This window comes from Lepidochelys olivacea, assembly GCF_965140295.1.
Source record: "Lepidochelys olivacea isolate rLepOli2 genome assembly, chromosome: 3".
Lineage (NCBI taxonomy): Eukaryota > Metazoa > Chordata > Testudines > Cheloniidae > Lepidochelys > Lepidochelys olivacea.
The window spans coordinates 48,961,060-48,978,610 of record NC_140413.1 but is presented as its reverse complement, the minus strand read 5'-3'; the positions used below and the strand labels follow the sequence as shown (position 1 = coordinate 48,978,610).

At 41.5% G+C, this 17,551-nt stretch overlaps 1 protein-coding gene across 6 annotated transcripts in view; it reads right to left on the bottom strand.

The window, feature by feature from the left end:
- PRIM2 (DNA primase subunit 2) overlaps positions 1-17,551 on the bottom strand; it is a 306,979-nt gene that overhangs the window by 33,570 nt on the left and 255,858 nt on the right. For all 6 annotated transcript variants that reach the window (XM_084623651.1, XM_084623647.1, XM_084623652.1 and 3 more), the window contains one exon: positions 242-310. In XM_084623651.1, the coding sequence (XP_084479777.1) occupies positions 242-310 (69 nt within the window). The remainder of the gene's footprint in view (positions 1-241; positions 311-17,551) is intronic.

Below are 17,551 nucleotides of genomic sequence, written 5' to 3'. Positions count from 1 at the left end.
CATCTTATCACTCTTTTCTATTTTTATGTATCTACATTACAGAAGTGATACGTATGTGTATAAAATATTTTATACAAAAATCATGCTAAAATACATAGCAAAAAGGCTTATACTAATTAACTCATTAAAATTAACAAGATTTGACAACCAATGATGGATGTGATAACTGTAGAGAACCTCTGGAGTTTCTAGAGACAAAGGCACCCTGCTTATTGTACAATAAAAATTAATATGTACTTACATCATGTGTCAACTGGAAGTATTTTTGACAGGCCAGCTGGTAATGCATACCTTTGACTAACTCCAAAACCTGTAGAAAAAAGGAGAGTAATTAGAAGTAGCATTCATTCAGAACTGAAGAATTTTTCACTGATGTTTTATCATTGACCTTTATAAGATACCTCACAACAGATAGGCATATAATGCAAGAAAGTACATTGCACATGACACCCCTGTCACCTGTGTACTATAATGACACTGGCTGTGTTCCATCATACCCAGGTTGCTTAAATATATATTGGTAGCATTAAAAACAAAACAATCAGAGATAGAAAGATGTTCTGGTGATTTCAGTACATTTAAAAGCAGGAATAAGATGAAAATATATCATCGTATTGTATATCTGACCGTTATTATCAGAATATCATATTGTAACATCTCTGACATAATTGCATATATAGATCTAATAATTCAAGTGGCTGAAGCATGAAGCAATCAAGTACGCTTTTTATATTTTTATTTTCCACATTACCACTTCATACAGATGCAACATAAAATACTGCTGTGCTCCCATCAAGAAAATTGAATGTAAACCCTTTAGAAAAGAATTTGTAAGAAGGGAATGCTTTTACCTTCAATCATATTTGTTCCTTTTTGAAATGAAGTTATTTCTAGTAAAGCTCAGCAGAATATGCGAGTGAAGAGTCTGTTTTGAACACCTATTAGGAGCATCATCCTATCTTTTGTAAATACAGTTTGCTTCCCAGTTCTACCTCATGTAATCTCTTCTGTGCTGCATTCTTATCAGCAGAATGCAATATCAGTTGAAATTTTTAAAGCTGCATAACCATCTCCTTCCCTTAAATAATCAAAAGTGTACTCTCTGCTTATCAAACAGAGAAAGCTGCTGGAATTAAGAGATAACCTCAGTGGAGGGAAAAAGAATTCTTGAAAAAACTTAATTTCTAGCCCTTTTTTCAACGGTTAACCTTTCTATGTCACTGCAGTAAATTCAGGCTTCAATCCCTGCTGCCCTCATTATTGGATGCTGCGTTATAGTTATTGACCAATGTACAAATAAATTACATTTGCAGAATACATCAAATCACTACACACTGCCAAGAAAGTGCATAACTGCATTGTTTCTCTGTTACAGCCCAACTGATTAAATTTCTAAGCTTCCTGTCACTTTCTTTTAAATCCAGTGTAAAAAGACCAAGGCCCAAGCTAGCTAACCAACAGGGTCTGAAATCAGGGACTGTCTATGTATCCAACCTGTCCACTTTTTGAATTAGTCTTGCAGGAAACAGATTCTAAATAAATAAAATAAATAAATACATTTTTTAAAAGTGAAAAACAAAGAAGAAACATTGTCCAAAATAGTTCAAATACAATTTCTTATTTTTCCCTATTATTTCTATAAAATGAAAGTAAAAGGATATCATGGTTAACCATTACATTAGTATCCATACCTCATTTTAAAATTAAAAACAGCATCCAAAAAATTCTGCCTGTACCTCAGAACTGGAAACTTAAGGGAGTCAAAAGTACCCATGGTATATTTAGTGTTAGTCATTAAAAGTTACGATGAGCTTCAATTAATTAGGTTGAGGGGGTCTTTGGGTTATTTTGTTTTGAACATACAATCTGTGCTCGAGAAGGTGACATGGAATATTTGGATGACAAAATACCCTCTTCAGTGACAACCAAGGATGGAAAGGATAAAATGGATATTTTAGTGGGGGTTCTCAACAGGTAAATATTTGTATTAATAATCATGTAAGGTTCTTATACACTGCATTTCATCCTTAGAACTCAAGAGCTTTAACAAAGGAGGTCAGAATCATTATCTTCATTTTACAGATGAGAAAACAGAGACACAGAAGTAAAGTGACCTGCTGAAGGCCACACAGCTGGTCAGCCAGTGGCAGACCCTGGAACTGAAGGTGGGTTTCTGAGTCTAAGTCCAGTGATTCATCAACTAGGTTACACTGCCTCTAAAGCCACACTTGGGCTGAAATCTGCTCTGAGTTGTTATAACCTAAAAATTGGGAAGTTAACAGTTTCAAGTGTTGATTATGATGGGATATAGACAGAGCAATCTACTAGCTCCTAAAGAACAAAGGCTTGTTAAGAATATCTCCTAGCACTGAAATCTATGTAAAGAAATAAGTATTCATGTAATGACGGAAAGTTTAGTAGTTTTTACATGTACAAACATTTAGCTATTATTCAAGTGTTATTTCTGAAATATATTTTGGTAATTACTCTTGAAAACATGGGTTAGCACTTATTTTAATGTTTTGTGCTGTATCTATTTAGCTCATAATTTTGTTAGACATGTAAATAAATGTGTTTAGCTGAATTTTTCCCTTATGCTTTTTAATCTCTAATGAAGTAATTGGTAACTGGTGTTCTTCGAGATGTGTTGCTCATGTCCATTCCATTGTAGGTGTGTGTGTACTCACCACATATACCACTACTGGAAGTTTTTCCCTCAGTGGTATTTGTAGGGGACTGGCTCTGGTGCCCTTTGGAGTGGTGTGTGTATGCACCGATATAAGGGGCGCCGCCGGCTCCCCGAACCCTCAGTTCCTTCTTGCTGGAAACTCCGACAGTGGGGAAGGAGGGCGGCTCATGGAATGGACATGAGCAACACATCTCAAAGAACACCAGTTACAGAAAAGGTAACTGACTTTTCTTCTTCAAGTGCCTGCTCACATCCATTCCATTGTAGGTGACTCCCAAGCAATACCACAGGAGACGGGTAGGAGTTCATGGATGTGTTTATCGCAACGCAGCTCTGCCAAACCCAGCATCATCTCTGGCTTACTAGGTGATGGCATAGGAGTGATGAACGTGTGTACTGAAGACCACGTCACGGCCCTGCAGGTGTCCTGGATAGGGACATGTGCCTGGAAGGCAGCCAAAGTTGAGTGAGTCTTCGCTATCCGTGGAGAAACAGCCTGCACCAGCTCGTAACAAGTACCGATGCAGGGGTGATCCAATTCTAAATCTTTTGAGGTGACACCGGAAGACCCTTCATCCTGTCAACTGTCACGCTAAAGAGCTGGTGTGCTCCAGGTAGAACGTCAGGGCATGCCAGACATCCAGAATGTGCAGCTGCCTCTCCTAATTGGTCGAGTGAGGTTTTGGACGAGTGGTGGGCAACCTGCGGCCCGTCAGGGTAATCTGCTGATGGCCTGCGAGACAGTTTGTTTGCATCAACTGTCCGCAGGGATGGCTGCCTACAGCTCCCATTGGACAGGAATGGCAAACTGCAGCCACTGGGAGCTGTGGGTGGCTGTGCCTGCGGACGGTCCATGTAAACAAACTGTCTCACGGCCCGCCAGCAGATTACCCTGACGGGCCGCAGGTTGCCCACCACTGCTTTGGACAGAACACTGGGAGGAAGATATCCTGGTTGACATGGAAATGTGACATCACCTTTAGCAGGAAAGCTAGATGGGGCCACAGCTGGACCTTGTCCTTGTAGAATACCGTATATGGTGGCTCTGAAGTGAGGCTCCAAGGTAATCACTACAAGGACAGCAACCTTCCACGACAGATGGAAAATTAAGCAAGAAGCCATGGACTCAAAGGTAGGGCCTGTGAGCCTGGAGAGGACTAGATTGAGGTCCAGTTGGGGTATCATAGAATATCAGGGTTGGAAGGGACCTCAGGAGGTCATCTAGTCCAACCCCCTGCTCAAAGCAGGATCAATCCCCAATTAAATCATCCCAGCCAGTGCTTTGTCAACCTGACCTTAAAAACTTCTGAGGAAGGAGATTCCACCACCTCCCTAGGTAATGCATTCCAGTGTTTCACCACCCTCCTAGTGAAAAATTTTTTCCTAATATCCAACCTAAATCTCCCCCACTGCAACTTGAGACCATTACTCCTTGTTCTGTCATCTGCTACCACTGAGAATAGTCTAGAGCCATCCTCTTTGGAACCCCCTTTCAGGTAGTTGAAAGCAGCTACCAACTCCCGCCTCATTCTTCTCTTCCATAGACTAAACATCCCCAGTTCCCTCAGCCTCTCCTCATAACTCATGTGTTCCAGACCCCTAATAATTTTTGTTGCCCTCCGCTGGACTCTTTCCAATTTTTCCACATCCTTCTTGTAGTGTGGGGCCCAAAACTGGACACAGTACTCCACATGAGGCCTCACCAATGCCGAATAGAGGGGAACGATCACATCCCTCGAAATGCTGGCAATGCCCCTACTTATACATCCCAAAATGCCACTGGCTTTCTTGGCAACAACGGCACACTGTTGACTCATATCCAGCTTCTCGTCCACTGTAACCCCTAGGTCCTTTACTGCAGAACTGCTGCCTAGCCATTAGGTCCCTAGTCTGTAGCGGTGCATGGGATTCTTCCATCTTAAGTGCAGGACTCTGCACTTGCCCTTGTTGAACCTCATCAAATTTCTTTTGGCCCAATCCTTCAATTTGTCTAGGTCCCTCTGTATCCTATCCCTACCCTCCAGCGTATCTACCTCTCCTCCCAGTAGTGTCATCTGCAAACTTGCTGAGGGTGCAATCCACACCATCCTCCAGATTATTTATGAAGATATTGAACAAAACCGGCCCCAGGACCGACCCTTGGGGCACTCCACTTGATACCGGCTGCCAACTAGACATGGAGCCACTGATCACTACCCGTTGAGCCCGACAATCTAGCCAGCTTTCTATCCACCTTATAGTCCATTCATCCAGCCTATACTTCTTTAACTTGTTGGCAAGAATACTGTGGGAGACAGTGTCAAAAGCTTTGCTGAAGTCAAGGAACAACACGTCCACAGCTTTCCCTTCATCCACAGAACCAGTTATCTCGTACTGGGTCCCGGATCGGCAATAAGAGACGCTCAAGGCCCTTCAGGAACCTGATCGATATCTCATACAATAATACAACAGATTTACCCTGGATGAGAGGATAGAAGGCCAATATGGCTGCCAGGTGCACCTTGATCGAGAGAAGGTGAGGCCCTGTGCAGGAGGTGAGGAGGAGACTGCTGCCAATGGTTTGGTGGATGCCCCCGAGGCCAACTTATGCTCCTGTGTTGCTTGGGGAAATCCCCAAGGGTTCCAGAGTTGCCAGGGGGAAGGCCACTGGTGGCCCAGCAAGGAACACCAATGCTCCTGAGGGGTGGCCCTGTCCTGCGGACAGGTTCTCCTTCTCACTGTCGGAGCCCGAGGAGATGGATACATGTCTGGGGGACCAGGACAGTGCCGAGGCCACCTATCTACCCTGATCCCATCGGCTCTAGCCCTGAACCTCTGCTGAGAATCTGTAGGAGGGCGATGGCTGTGGGCGTCACGATTCCAGTGACCAGTGGCGGTGTTCAGCAAATGGACAATGGTACCCTGGCGATCGATGCCTTACACTTCACAAGCGGTGCTGTTCCGTCGAGCGGGAACATGAGCGGGCAGACCAGCATGTCACAGACCGGTAACACACTCGTAGTGACCCGTACCGGTGGTCCAGCAATGGGGGTTTCGGAGTCCGGCCTCTTGACCTTCCGGAGCACTGTTGTGTACTGGGAGAGCAGTTCAGGCACTCTTGGCACCGGGGCTCTGGAGCCTGGTGCCGTGCCTCTGGTGGTCTGTGGCAGCCCACTGGCGATCACTGCCTCCAGCCCAAAAAACAGTGCCTGGAATCTGTGGACCAATGCTAGGAATCCGGCAGGCCAGCCAACCCGTGTCTGCAGGCTGGTGCCACTGCTCAGAAAAGTGCTGACAGGACATCCCCTGTGGCGAGGAGCGGTGCTGCACTGATGGAGACTGTTGGAAGGGTCCCAAGGCAGGTTTATCCCTCGAACGAGGCACGTCTGTACCCGATGTCAGTGGCACAGGCCTCCAGAGTGGACGGCACCGCTATGGAGCTGAGTGCCTCTGCCAGTCCCCAGGGTGGCGGGCAGGTCTTGGAGTGGGCTTGACCGCTCAGTGGGAGTTGGGGCCCAACCTCCAACCGGAGGGGAAGAGCTGCCCCTCATGGGTCTTTTCGCTCCTTCCCTTTACAGGAAATAGGAGAACATCCCCTCCCAGCCTTTTGTTTTTGTTTTTTAGCTGGTATTCAGTTGGTGCTGGCGGCGCGCTGCACACTGAGGCCACAGTGCTAGGAACAGAGTCCGATTCGTTCAGCGCTGAGGCTGAAGTAAGGGCTGACTCCATAAGGAGCGCTCAGAGACAAATGCCCCACTCCTTTTTGGTCCGTAGTCTGAAACTTGCAAATATGATACTTTGTTGCTAACGTGGGTTTCCCCTAAACACTTCAAACAGCTTGTATGGGGATCACTGGCCCTTATACCGGTGCGTACGCACGCCACTCCAGAGGGCACCAGAGCCGGTCTCCTACAGATGCTACTCAGGGAAAAATTTACGGCACTGGTGCATGTGGTGAGCACACACACCTACAATGGAGAGAACATGAGCAAGCACTCGAACAAGAACAGTATTGAACACCTTAGAGGAACTGGAGAAGCTAATGCTCTGCCTTGAGTGTATTATACAAGAAAAATAAAGGTTTAATTTGTTTACATATGAAAAATTAAATGCTAATATTCCCTTCAAATTTCAGTTCTGTTATACCACTACTTCATTGTAAACACACCAAAAAGTATAGAGTCCTCCATACATTTTTTTTGGTATTAATAAATGTAATCCTATACTAGTTGGTTACTCAGGAATATATCCTTTATTTTGAGAATAAGAGTCAAAGATGGGCAAACAGAAAATTTGGGTACACTCTCAGTTTCCTAGGAATGTGGAAAACATTTTAAAAGGGCCTCAATCTTGACCACCATAATAAGACAATGTAACAGAGAATTCTGGTTGACTAGCTCATCATCTTTCAATAAAATGAGTTTGGTTTAAGTCTTCACTTCCAGATTGCAAGCTGATCAAAGGGCTGCACTGCTAATAATATTGTAAGATTGCTTTGAAGAGAAAAGGCAGGCAATGATCAAGCTTAGTGTCTGCTTACTGGAACACATATTATGTTTCTCATTATCTTTTACCAAACTGCTGCTGTCTTCTTCACCGGTTTAGGGAAATAAACTGAACAACTATCAGCGACACATTTGGAGGAAGGGGCAATTGACACAAGCACAGCAGCTGATAGGGTGAAAGTTGCCAACAGGGCTTGTAAACCATTTTGACAGTCTACACTATTATGGTCACCACTTTTACAAAACCAAGACAAAATTTTGTACAAAGTATGCCTTGTGAGGTATCATTTGAAAACTCAATCTTCTGAATATTTTTAGTCCTGGTAAAATATGTGTATCAGCATTGTATGTAAAGTTATAAGTTTCTACTCTGTAACATTGCTGTAACATGTTCCAGAGTTGGAAATGTAGGCCCAGACCAGTTTTTCAGAGACAAAGTCTCACTGGCACCCCATGCAGGTGTTCAAGAGCTATCACCTGCTGAAGCAGCCATTCTCTAGCAACGGGGAGGTGTAAACAAGAAATTTATATTTCATCACAGGGATGATTCAAACCTCATGTCCACAACGGACTGCATATCACCATGGCTCAGCAAGGATGTTTCTAACACAAGAAAGTGAATTATAAAGAGGGAGGAACTTCACTTCTCCTCCTGCCATCTCTCTGTTCATATCATCAATGACTCTCAAAGAACTGAGTGGTCCCAGGCTGAAAGGAGACTCAGTCTGTGAAATGTACAGCAAAACCTTTGCTTTTAAGTTCACTTAGCTTGTTAAATTAGGCATTAGCTTGCATATTACTTTTATTTTATTTTTATAACCAATCCTGACTTTTTTGCATCGTCTTTGTATCACTTAAAATCTATCTTTCTGCATTTATCTTATTGCTTTATCTTAACCACTATGTCTGAATTAAAGTGTGTGAGAAACTCCATTTGGGATAACAAGGCGGGTGCGTATATCATGGACTTTCTATTAGCTTGCATTGTTCAGTAGTGTGCTGGATAGTACAAGACACATATTTCTGGGGAAACAAGACTTGGACTACGGATTTGCGGGTGTCGTAATTCATGAGTGACTGGTCAGAGTACTCATATATTTACCTGGGAGTGAATCTGCATGCTGAAGGCTGTATGAATAGGCCAGGGGTGGATGTTATAACAGCAAAACAGTGTAAAAGGCACCTCAGGTTACGGAGTTAAGGGGACAATGCGGTTCAACAGTCCAGATTGTACCTTGGGTAATGCCACAATGGAAAATTTCTGTCACCAACTGATTAGCAGAAAATGTCCAGATTTGTTTTCTGTAGTACTTTGGACAAGGGCCGGACAACACTTGAAATGGTTTCCATGACAGCTATGAAAATTGATCATGGCATAGAACAACATTTGTGCTTTTAGTGCAGTCTCCTTTAGTGGCATGCTTTGTATTTTCTCTATGTCATCAACAGCTGAAAATAGTTCCACAAATACACCCAGCCAATCATGGCACTCCATCCACCAGGTTTCACACATAGGCCTGAGTCTGGAGTGCACCACAGCTGGAGTTACTTTTTTGATTGTCTTGAATAAAAGGCATCCCAGGTTAGAGAATTGAGGGGACACACACCTGTCCAATGGTCCAGATTGTTCCCTGGGTAATGTCACAACCACTGCCAGTTCTTTCTAGCTGTTCTAGTGCTACAACTCAGGACAAACAAGGAAGAAACAATGTTTGCATAGACCCTTTTCCCATTCTTGGATAAATTCAACATGGATACCTCTGCCAGGTGAAGGAGAGGAGCCATGTGGGAAGATACTGATATCACAGGGAAGCTAGCTAGTTCACGCCAAACCAGAGTCTGCCTCTAGTGGCTCCAAGAAAATAGAGCTTCTTCCTAAGAACCTACCTATCTCCTCACACACACTGCCTCAATCTTTCTTCTCCCTCTGGGCTAGGGTCAGTGTAGAAAGCAATCTCGCTACCCTCTCAAATTCCTTCAGCCCACTCAGCCATTATGACATATAATCACATAGTTTCTCCTGTTGTGTTAGCTAGGAGCAGGATCTTGGAGGAGAGGGTCAAAGTGCTACGCTAAATGTTCCCAAGGGCCATTAAACTGTTCCAGCATTCACAAAATAAGCTTGGCCGTCCCTCCTGTTCTTCAAAGTGTTTCTTCTTGCCCTGACATTAACAAAGTACTCATTGACCAGATTGTACTCAAGCAGGTGGAGGAGAGTTTCTGTGCAAAGAAATTTGAAAGTTAAAACATTAAAACAAATGCTACGGTGTGGCAAACACACAACACCAAGAAATGACTTCTGATTGGAGAGAAGTCTCATTTATGTAAAGTGTATGTATACCCATCCTTAAAAATAAAATGGGAAATACAAAAATGTGTATTAAATCACTTTATTTTGTAGATTCTTGAGGACAAATTTGCCTTTGAATTGTACTCCTCCCTTTAGTTTTTTGTACCTTTTCTTTCACTACCATCTGCAACTTTGTTTTCTGATTTTGCTTTAGTTACTGATGAGATTAAGATGTTTGACAGCTGCGTCCAACCACCTGCTCTCTAGATCTTTGGCTTACATAGTTAAGATGTTGTACAGATAGTTACTTTCACTTACTTAAGGTCAGTTTCTGGGTTTTTTTTTAAATTGCTGCAGTTACTTCTATTATTAAAAACGCAACCTTTCTACTATGGATTTAACCAAATATGACCCCATTTCTAACCTTCATTTTATTTCAAAGTTGACTGAATGTGTGATTGAGGTGCATCTTCTGGAACATACTTGAACACATTATTGTTTTTCCAGTTTCAGGTCAGTTTCTAAACACCTCAGCATAACTCAACCTGCTCTGTTAGGACTCTGCTGTGACCTTTGGTTATTTACTGATATGGGGCACGTGCCTTTCTGCTGCCGTTTGATATTTAATTTGTATTTTACAGTGAACACCATGAATTTCTGACAGCTCCATTCTATAAAACATATACATAAACATTATACTGACTTCTCTATCTGCTTTAAACTGTTTCTTCAAAATGCCCCATTAATACTCATTTATTGTTTCTTGTAGGTAACAATATTTGGTCTTATGGTTTTCAGTGTCACACACGTTGGCACTATTTTACGTGATATTTTTTAATTGTGGTGATGCAATAGCTTCCCCAGAACTTGCCACCACTAGAATAGTTAAAATCAACTGCCAACCAACAAGGCTGCTTATATTTAAGGTAACATTTATACAAGTTAAAATAAGGCTTTAAAAAGGGCCATAATCATCCCCAAAGCACCTGTTCCATCAGAGTCTCTTCAAAAATATCTACACAGAGGACCCACTACAAACAACCCTTCCTTAACTTTTCACTTTTCTTTTATAGGCCTCTTAGGCATAAACCTAAATTTTTAAGAGTGTTAGTGAAGAACTCATTAAATATCTAACAGATGAGCAAGTACACGTCTGAATGAAAAGAAGGTGTCAATATGTGAATATATTTGTTGCAATAACCCCTAGACAGATTGCTAAATGAAGGTATTTTATTTAAAGATATTTTATTTGAAAGTTTATATAAATAAAACTAGAATTAGAAAATAATTTATATGCCAGTGTTTTTTTTTCAGTTTCAGAAGCCCACTGCTGAAATTCTACTGTGTGAGCAAATTTAGCTCTGCCATTTCTGTGTCTGAATGCTTAACTTTGCAACCTTCCAGATTTTTAACATACTATTTTTAATTTAATGTGTCTTTATACTTGTAAATTAGAAGTATACAAAATTAGATGTTTTGCAATCTCTATTTTCAGCTATTTCTGGGAGACATTTTCTGTTAATTCGCTGGCCCTTCCTGAGTTGACAGCTGTTCAGATTTAAATGACAGTAGTCAGATTCCCCAGTCTCCAAGGCTACACTCGAGTTTCTCTCCCTTTCACAGTTTGGGAGGGAATATAAGGAAATTTCTCAGGCACAATTTAGATTAATATCACAGGTATAAGGAAGTACTCTCTCTCTCTCTCTCTCTCTCTCTCTGTGTGTGTGTGTATCTCTTCCTAGCTATTTTTAACATTTTGAATTTCTTCTGAATTTAATATCAATATGATTTTTAGTTTGGAAATGTTTTACCTTATAAATTGTCTAAATGTACAAAATGTATCAATTTATGATTAGATTGTGGAATATTCTATTTATATGTTTTATTTCAAGTGATTTGTTGATTCTCTTTTTCCTGAATTCTCCTTTTGTAGTGTTCATTCATCTCCAATACTTTTTTCCATACATGCTTCTCTCCCTTCTCTGTTCCCCTTTTAGGATTACAACTATAAAATAAACAATATTCTCACTTGGGCAGTCAACAAGACGTTCCGAATCAAAGGCAGCCCATTCCAGTGCCAATGGCAAAAACCTATATTTTATTCCTGCCTTCAGTATTATGGTACTTTATTATAGCAGGCAGGTTCCTGACTCAACAGACTTTCTCAGCAATGCTTTATCTTTGTTATACAATATTTGTAAATTTAGACTACGGATTACATCTTATAAGAAAAAAAGAATTTAAGTGTTCTAAATTTTTATCTTAAAATGTTTTAAACTTAGAAAGACTGGATAAAAATATTTTCAAATGTGCTTTTTAGGGTTCTATATGGTATAAAATCTTTCTTAGTCTCCCTTGTGCTGTTCAAATACATTAGACTGGTTTTGCATTTTTTTCATATATTTTCTCAGGCCTCTTTTTTTTTTTTTGGTCATCTCTTTCCCCTTCCACGTTGTCCATCCCTATCCCTCCCCTTCCCGCTACCCCCAATATGATTTTAGCCAACTTCACTTTAAATGCTGCTCTACTCTACCTCACCCACCTGTGGTGCTAGTTATATTAACAGTGATTGCAAACAATATATGCTAGGAAAGGCCTGAAGATTGAGCAGGGGAAATTACATCACATAGTGGCCAGCATATCATTTTTATGCTTGCAAAGAGGATTTAGTATTTAACGGACTGGTCCTGCAAACACGTGTTTAACTTTATACACCATGACTAGTCCCACTAAAATCAATAAGATCATTTGTGCTTAAGGATGCACCCAACGTCTAGCAATACATGAAGAATCACAAACTAAATGTAACAATCAAAATGCTGTTCATATACGGTAGAGGTGTAATGTGAGATAAAATGGGGAAGAGGTACTCTTAAAACATAGTTACTGTTCATAAAATAATGGAAAGGCTGAGTGTCATCTTCTATTGATAAATATTTCCTAACTAAAAAAAATCTTATGAACTTTTAGTCGTTTGTATTGATATGAACACTTACCTTTTAAGATTTATCTTTTGCTATAAAGTTCCCCAGATTCAGTGTTACTTTTAAGTCTCGTATACTGTCCACTTTGAAACATTTAATCATTAAAAACTATTTACAGTTTCTAGATTTAGTATGGACAATAACTGCTTAAAAATCTTCAGACAGTGGTGCTTAACCAACCTCCTGAGGCATCCAAATGATGTACAGTTGCTAGCATGCAGGTTTAATACCTTTTAAAAGTTTTCTTGGTAGCAAGTATCTACGGTATCCTATTTTGTTTTTTTAACCTACTCGATTTACTGAATACTAACAACAACAAAAGTTCAGTTTTCTAACAGATTTCTGAACTGTTTCCAAATGTATCTTAAAAACATAGTCCCATGCAAAAGTAAACTTCTTTGCAATAGTAGTATAAATATAATCTAGAGGCTAGAGAGAGAATCTCTGCTTTTTTGGGGATATGTTCAGTGAACAAGAAGGTTCAACTGAAATGTTTCAAAGTGTGCCCTCATTAATGGTAGATTGGGATCATAATTTGAAAGTAAGGCAGTCAATGCCTAAAATGTGAAGAGCCAAAGAAATCTTAACGAACACCCAATGGTAAATCATGTTTTACCATGATAATTTTGTGTTAACTCAATTGGGTCTAAAAACAATAACATCAATTGTTCATGAACTTTTGTTCTTAATGTATATTCACAATAATTTAGAATAAGAAATAATACTTTAGTTAGTAAAAGATTTCAGATCTTTGTCTTCCACTTTAATATTAAGCATTTTACTTCATTAGGCAAAGAGTTAATCAAATCTTTTAATTATTTAACTTTTTCATTTTAAGTGTAACAGCAAATGCATAAATTATCTTTCTAATATAAACACATATTAATATGCTTTGACAATAAAAAAATATAAAAGTGAAACCCTGTCATCTCTTATCAACACCACCACAATACACAAAAACACTGTCTTGAAACAACTTGAGAACAAGAGAGCAAAATTCTTCAGAAGCAAGGAAAAAAGACAGTGCTTTTAAATAAACAAAACCTCTCAGCCAATGTTCTAAAACTACTCTAGGATTCATTGTAATCTTTAGAAACCATAATCAGAGAAGTAAATCCTACCAAGTACCGTGCCATTAGTTTTATTTTTACTGTAGAAGTAATTTCATGAAAATATGCAACCATATCACTCGCACTGCCTCCAACCAGTATTAAGACTCACCATCCCTCAAAACACTTCAGATTTACAAGAGGGTGTACACCATGAGTCCAATGATTTAACCAGTATCTTTGCTTTAATTCTATTGACTAGAATTATAACAGCCTTAGTAACTGAGAATATATATGCACTGCAAACCAAAAAGTATAATGATTCAAACACTTTAAGCAGAAACCCTGTATTAAAGGTGGATAATATTATTAGTCCCCATTTTACAGATGCAACAAAATAAGTTATAAAGATTTTGAGATAAGTGACAAAAAGGCAGTCTATGGGAGAGCTGGGAATAGAACCCAAATTATCAGAATTCTGGTTTTCTGCTTTAGCCACAAGACTATTGCCCTACCTCAGGATAGTAAAAGCCCAAATCAGATATCCTTTTGTTTTCCTCCCCCCACACACATTCCTTTTCTTGGAAATAAATAATGATTAACTTTGCTATTTAGTACACATGAATGTCCTGGTTGTTGTTGTGTGTATTACTATGGAATAATAAACCCGGACAAGAGTTAAAACGACACTGACTTACTACTTTTTGGTTTTGGTTTTTTTTGTGTGTGGTGCTTACGTTGAGAAACAATCAAGTCAGGTTTTTTTCTCAAGAAAGCCCTCTCGCTTACTAGAGATTTTGAGATGCCCACAATCCAAAGCCATTTATTCACCATCAAATTCATTTCTGTCTGATATCTGCAACCAGTGTACTGCAATCTTACTCAGCATGACACATGCTGTCAGGCATTTACCTTCACATATACTTGAATCTTGACATTATTTTCTTATTGATTAATAATCTGGTATTTTGACATTTAGTAAAGATCACATACTTTTCTCATGAACATTTTATAACAGTGATCTCCAAACTTTTTATGTTGTGCCCCCTCTTACTCCTGTCCTCACCACACCCCCAAACCACCCTGGGGAGCCACAGTTGGGAGCAGAGGCTGGGCCCACAGTAGGTGCCACGGCTGCAGCTGGGGGAACGGCCTGGAATGGGGCCATGGACCAAGGCTGGGCCCAGAGCCGGAGCTGGGCCCAGAGCCAAGGCCAGGACCACGGCTGGGGGCAGATCTGGGGCGGGGAGCAGGACCAGTTGGGGTTGCAGAGCTATGGCCAGGCCAGGGCCCAGCTACGGCTGGGGCTGGGGCTGGGGCCACGGCCAGGAGCAGAGTCCTGGGCCGGAGCCAGAGCCGCAGCTGGGTGTGGAGCCACAGCAGAGCTGGCAGCAGAGTGGAGTTGGCTGGTGCTCCCTCCCCACCCCTCCGTAGGGGCTAGCCGAGGCCCCACTGAGCGCCCCCCCACCCGAATGTTCCTCCGTGTCCCGCTAGGGGTCATGCCCACAGTTTGGAGAACACTGTTTTATACGGATACAGAAATATATTTATTTTAAGAGATTACAAATATAAAGTCTAATGCTACACAACCCTATGACAGGTGTCCATTTAGCCACATGATTTTCTAGGGCCATATTCTGAACTTTTTAAAAAAAATATTAAAAAACTCCTCTAAAAGATGCAGCAATGGCCTGATCTATCCAAAAGGTGAACTGAATGTAAGTCACATAACAAGTACTTGATGTAAATGTCAGAGTTAATTCCTTATGCTTCAGGGTTGAGGGCTGAGGAAGGGAATGCCTGCAGTAACTTTCAGAGGATTCAACCACCAAATTGAGCAAAATTAGAACTTGAAAAGATACTGTGAGTACAGTGTCCAGATGCAGACAGGTTGGCGAGTACACGGAGGCCTGCCATGTCTGAAGGGGTCTGAGGTGTAGGCTGGTGGGTTGAACTACATATGTGCACAAGGACATGTGCCTTAGGAGCCACACCCAGTTTCAGGTTGCTGTGATTGGATGAATCTTGAGGTCTATCATGAGAGATTGAATAGATTGGATTTTTGACTCTGGGAGAAATGCTCTGTCCTGGGTAGCATTCAACAGAGCCCTGTAAACTCTAGCATCTGCACCAGGCAAAGGATAGACTGGTCTGCACTGATCAGTGGTCCTAAGGCCTTAAGGTTAACTGACTAAGATGAACATTAGATATAACTTGAGCTCTGACTAGCCAGTCATCCAGGAAAGGGTAGACATGCACTCCTAATCTCCAGAAACCATCATGGGAGGTAAAAGGGAACTGAGGGGACTCAGGGTGGGTGGGGCCCTTTAAACTGATGCCAGTGGAGCATGGAAGCAGAGGGCGTTCAAGTGCCCCCATGGGCATGTGCAAACCAAGAGTGGAATGCACATGTGCAATCACTCAAAGAAGAATGCTACATCTCATAGGCACAATATAAGCTCAAAAGTCAGCATACACAATATTTTTTTTTAAAAAATCTTATCTATACCCATTTATAGACATTTATGTATACGTCTGTTGAAGAATAAATCCATATATATGTGGACTATATTTTATTAAACCAAACTAAAACAAGTCTTAAATGTGTTTCTCAGCATAGCTTGTATAGTACAGGTTTCCACCTTTGGTTTTTTTTTGACAGAAATGTCATTTATTTTCTTTCATTTTTTTGCCTTTCTGTTGGAAATCCTAATTTCATAGGATCCACCCTTACGGGAACAAAGGGCATTTTCATAGAATCCCAGAAGATTAGGGTTCGAAGAGACCTCAAGGTCGTCTAGTCCAACCCCCTGCTCAAAGCAGGACCAACCACAACTAAATCATCCCAGCTAGGGCTTTGTCAAGCTGGGCCTTAAAACCTCTAAGGATGGAGATTCCATCACCTCCTTAAGGTAACCCATTCCAGTGCTTCACCACCCTCCTAGTGAAATAGTTTTTCCTAATATCCAACCTAGACCTCCCCAACTGCAACTTGAGACCATTGCTCTATGTTCTGTCATCTGCCACCACTGAGAACAGCCAAGCTCCATCATCTTTGGAAACCCCTTCAGGTAGTTGAAGGCTTCTATCAAATCCCCCCTCACTCTTCTTTTCTGCAGACTAAATAAGCTCGGCTCTCTCAGCCTCTCCTCATAAGTCATGTGCCCCAGCCCCCTGATCATTTTCGTTGCCCTCCGCTGGACTCTCTCCAATTTGCCCACATCCTTTCTGTAGTGGGGAGCCCAAAACTGGATGCAATACTCCAAATGTGGCCTCACCAGTGCTGAATAGAGGGGAATAATCACTTCCCTCGATCTGCTGGCAATGCAGCCTAATATGCCGTTAGCCTTCTTGGCAACAAGGGCACACTGCTAACTCATATCCAGCTTCTCCTCCACTGTAATCCCCAGGTCCTTTTCTGAAGAACTGCTGCTTAAGCAGTCGGTCCCCAGCCTGTAGCAGTGCATGGGATTCTTCTGTCCTAAGTGCAGGACTCTGCACTTGTCCTTGTTGAACCTCATCAGATTTCGTTTGGCCCAATCCTCCAATTGGTCTAGGTCACTTTGGACTCTATCCCTACCCTCCAGTATATCTACCACTCCCCCCAGTTTAGTGTCATCTACAGACTTGCTGAGCATGCAATTAATCCCATCATCCAGATCATTAATAAAGATGTTGAAATAAACAGGCCCCAGGACCGACCCCTGGGGCACTCCGCTTGATACCGGCTGCCAACTAGACATCAGGCCGTTGATCACTACCCGTTGAGCCAGACGATCTAGCCAGCTTTCTATCTAATTATAGTCCATTCATCCAATCCATACTTCTTTAACTTGCTGGCAAAAATACTGTGGGAGACCGTATCAAAAGCTTCCCTAAAGTCAAGGTATATCCACCACTTTCCCCATATCCATAGAGCCAGTTATCTCATCATAGAAGGCAATCAGGTTGGTCAGGCATGACTTGCCCTTGGTAAACACAGGTTGACTGTTCCTGATCACCTTCCTGTCCTCCAAGTGCTTCAAAATGGATTCCTTGAGGACCTGCAGCATGAT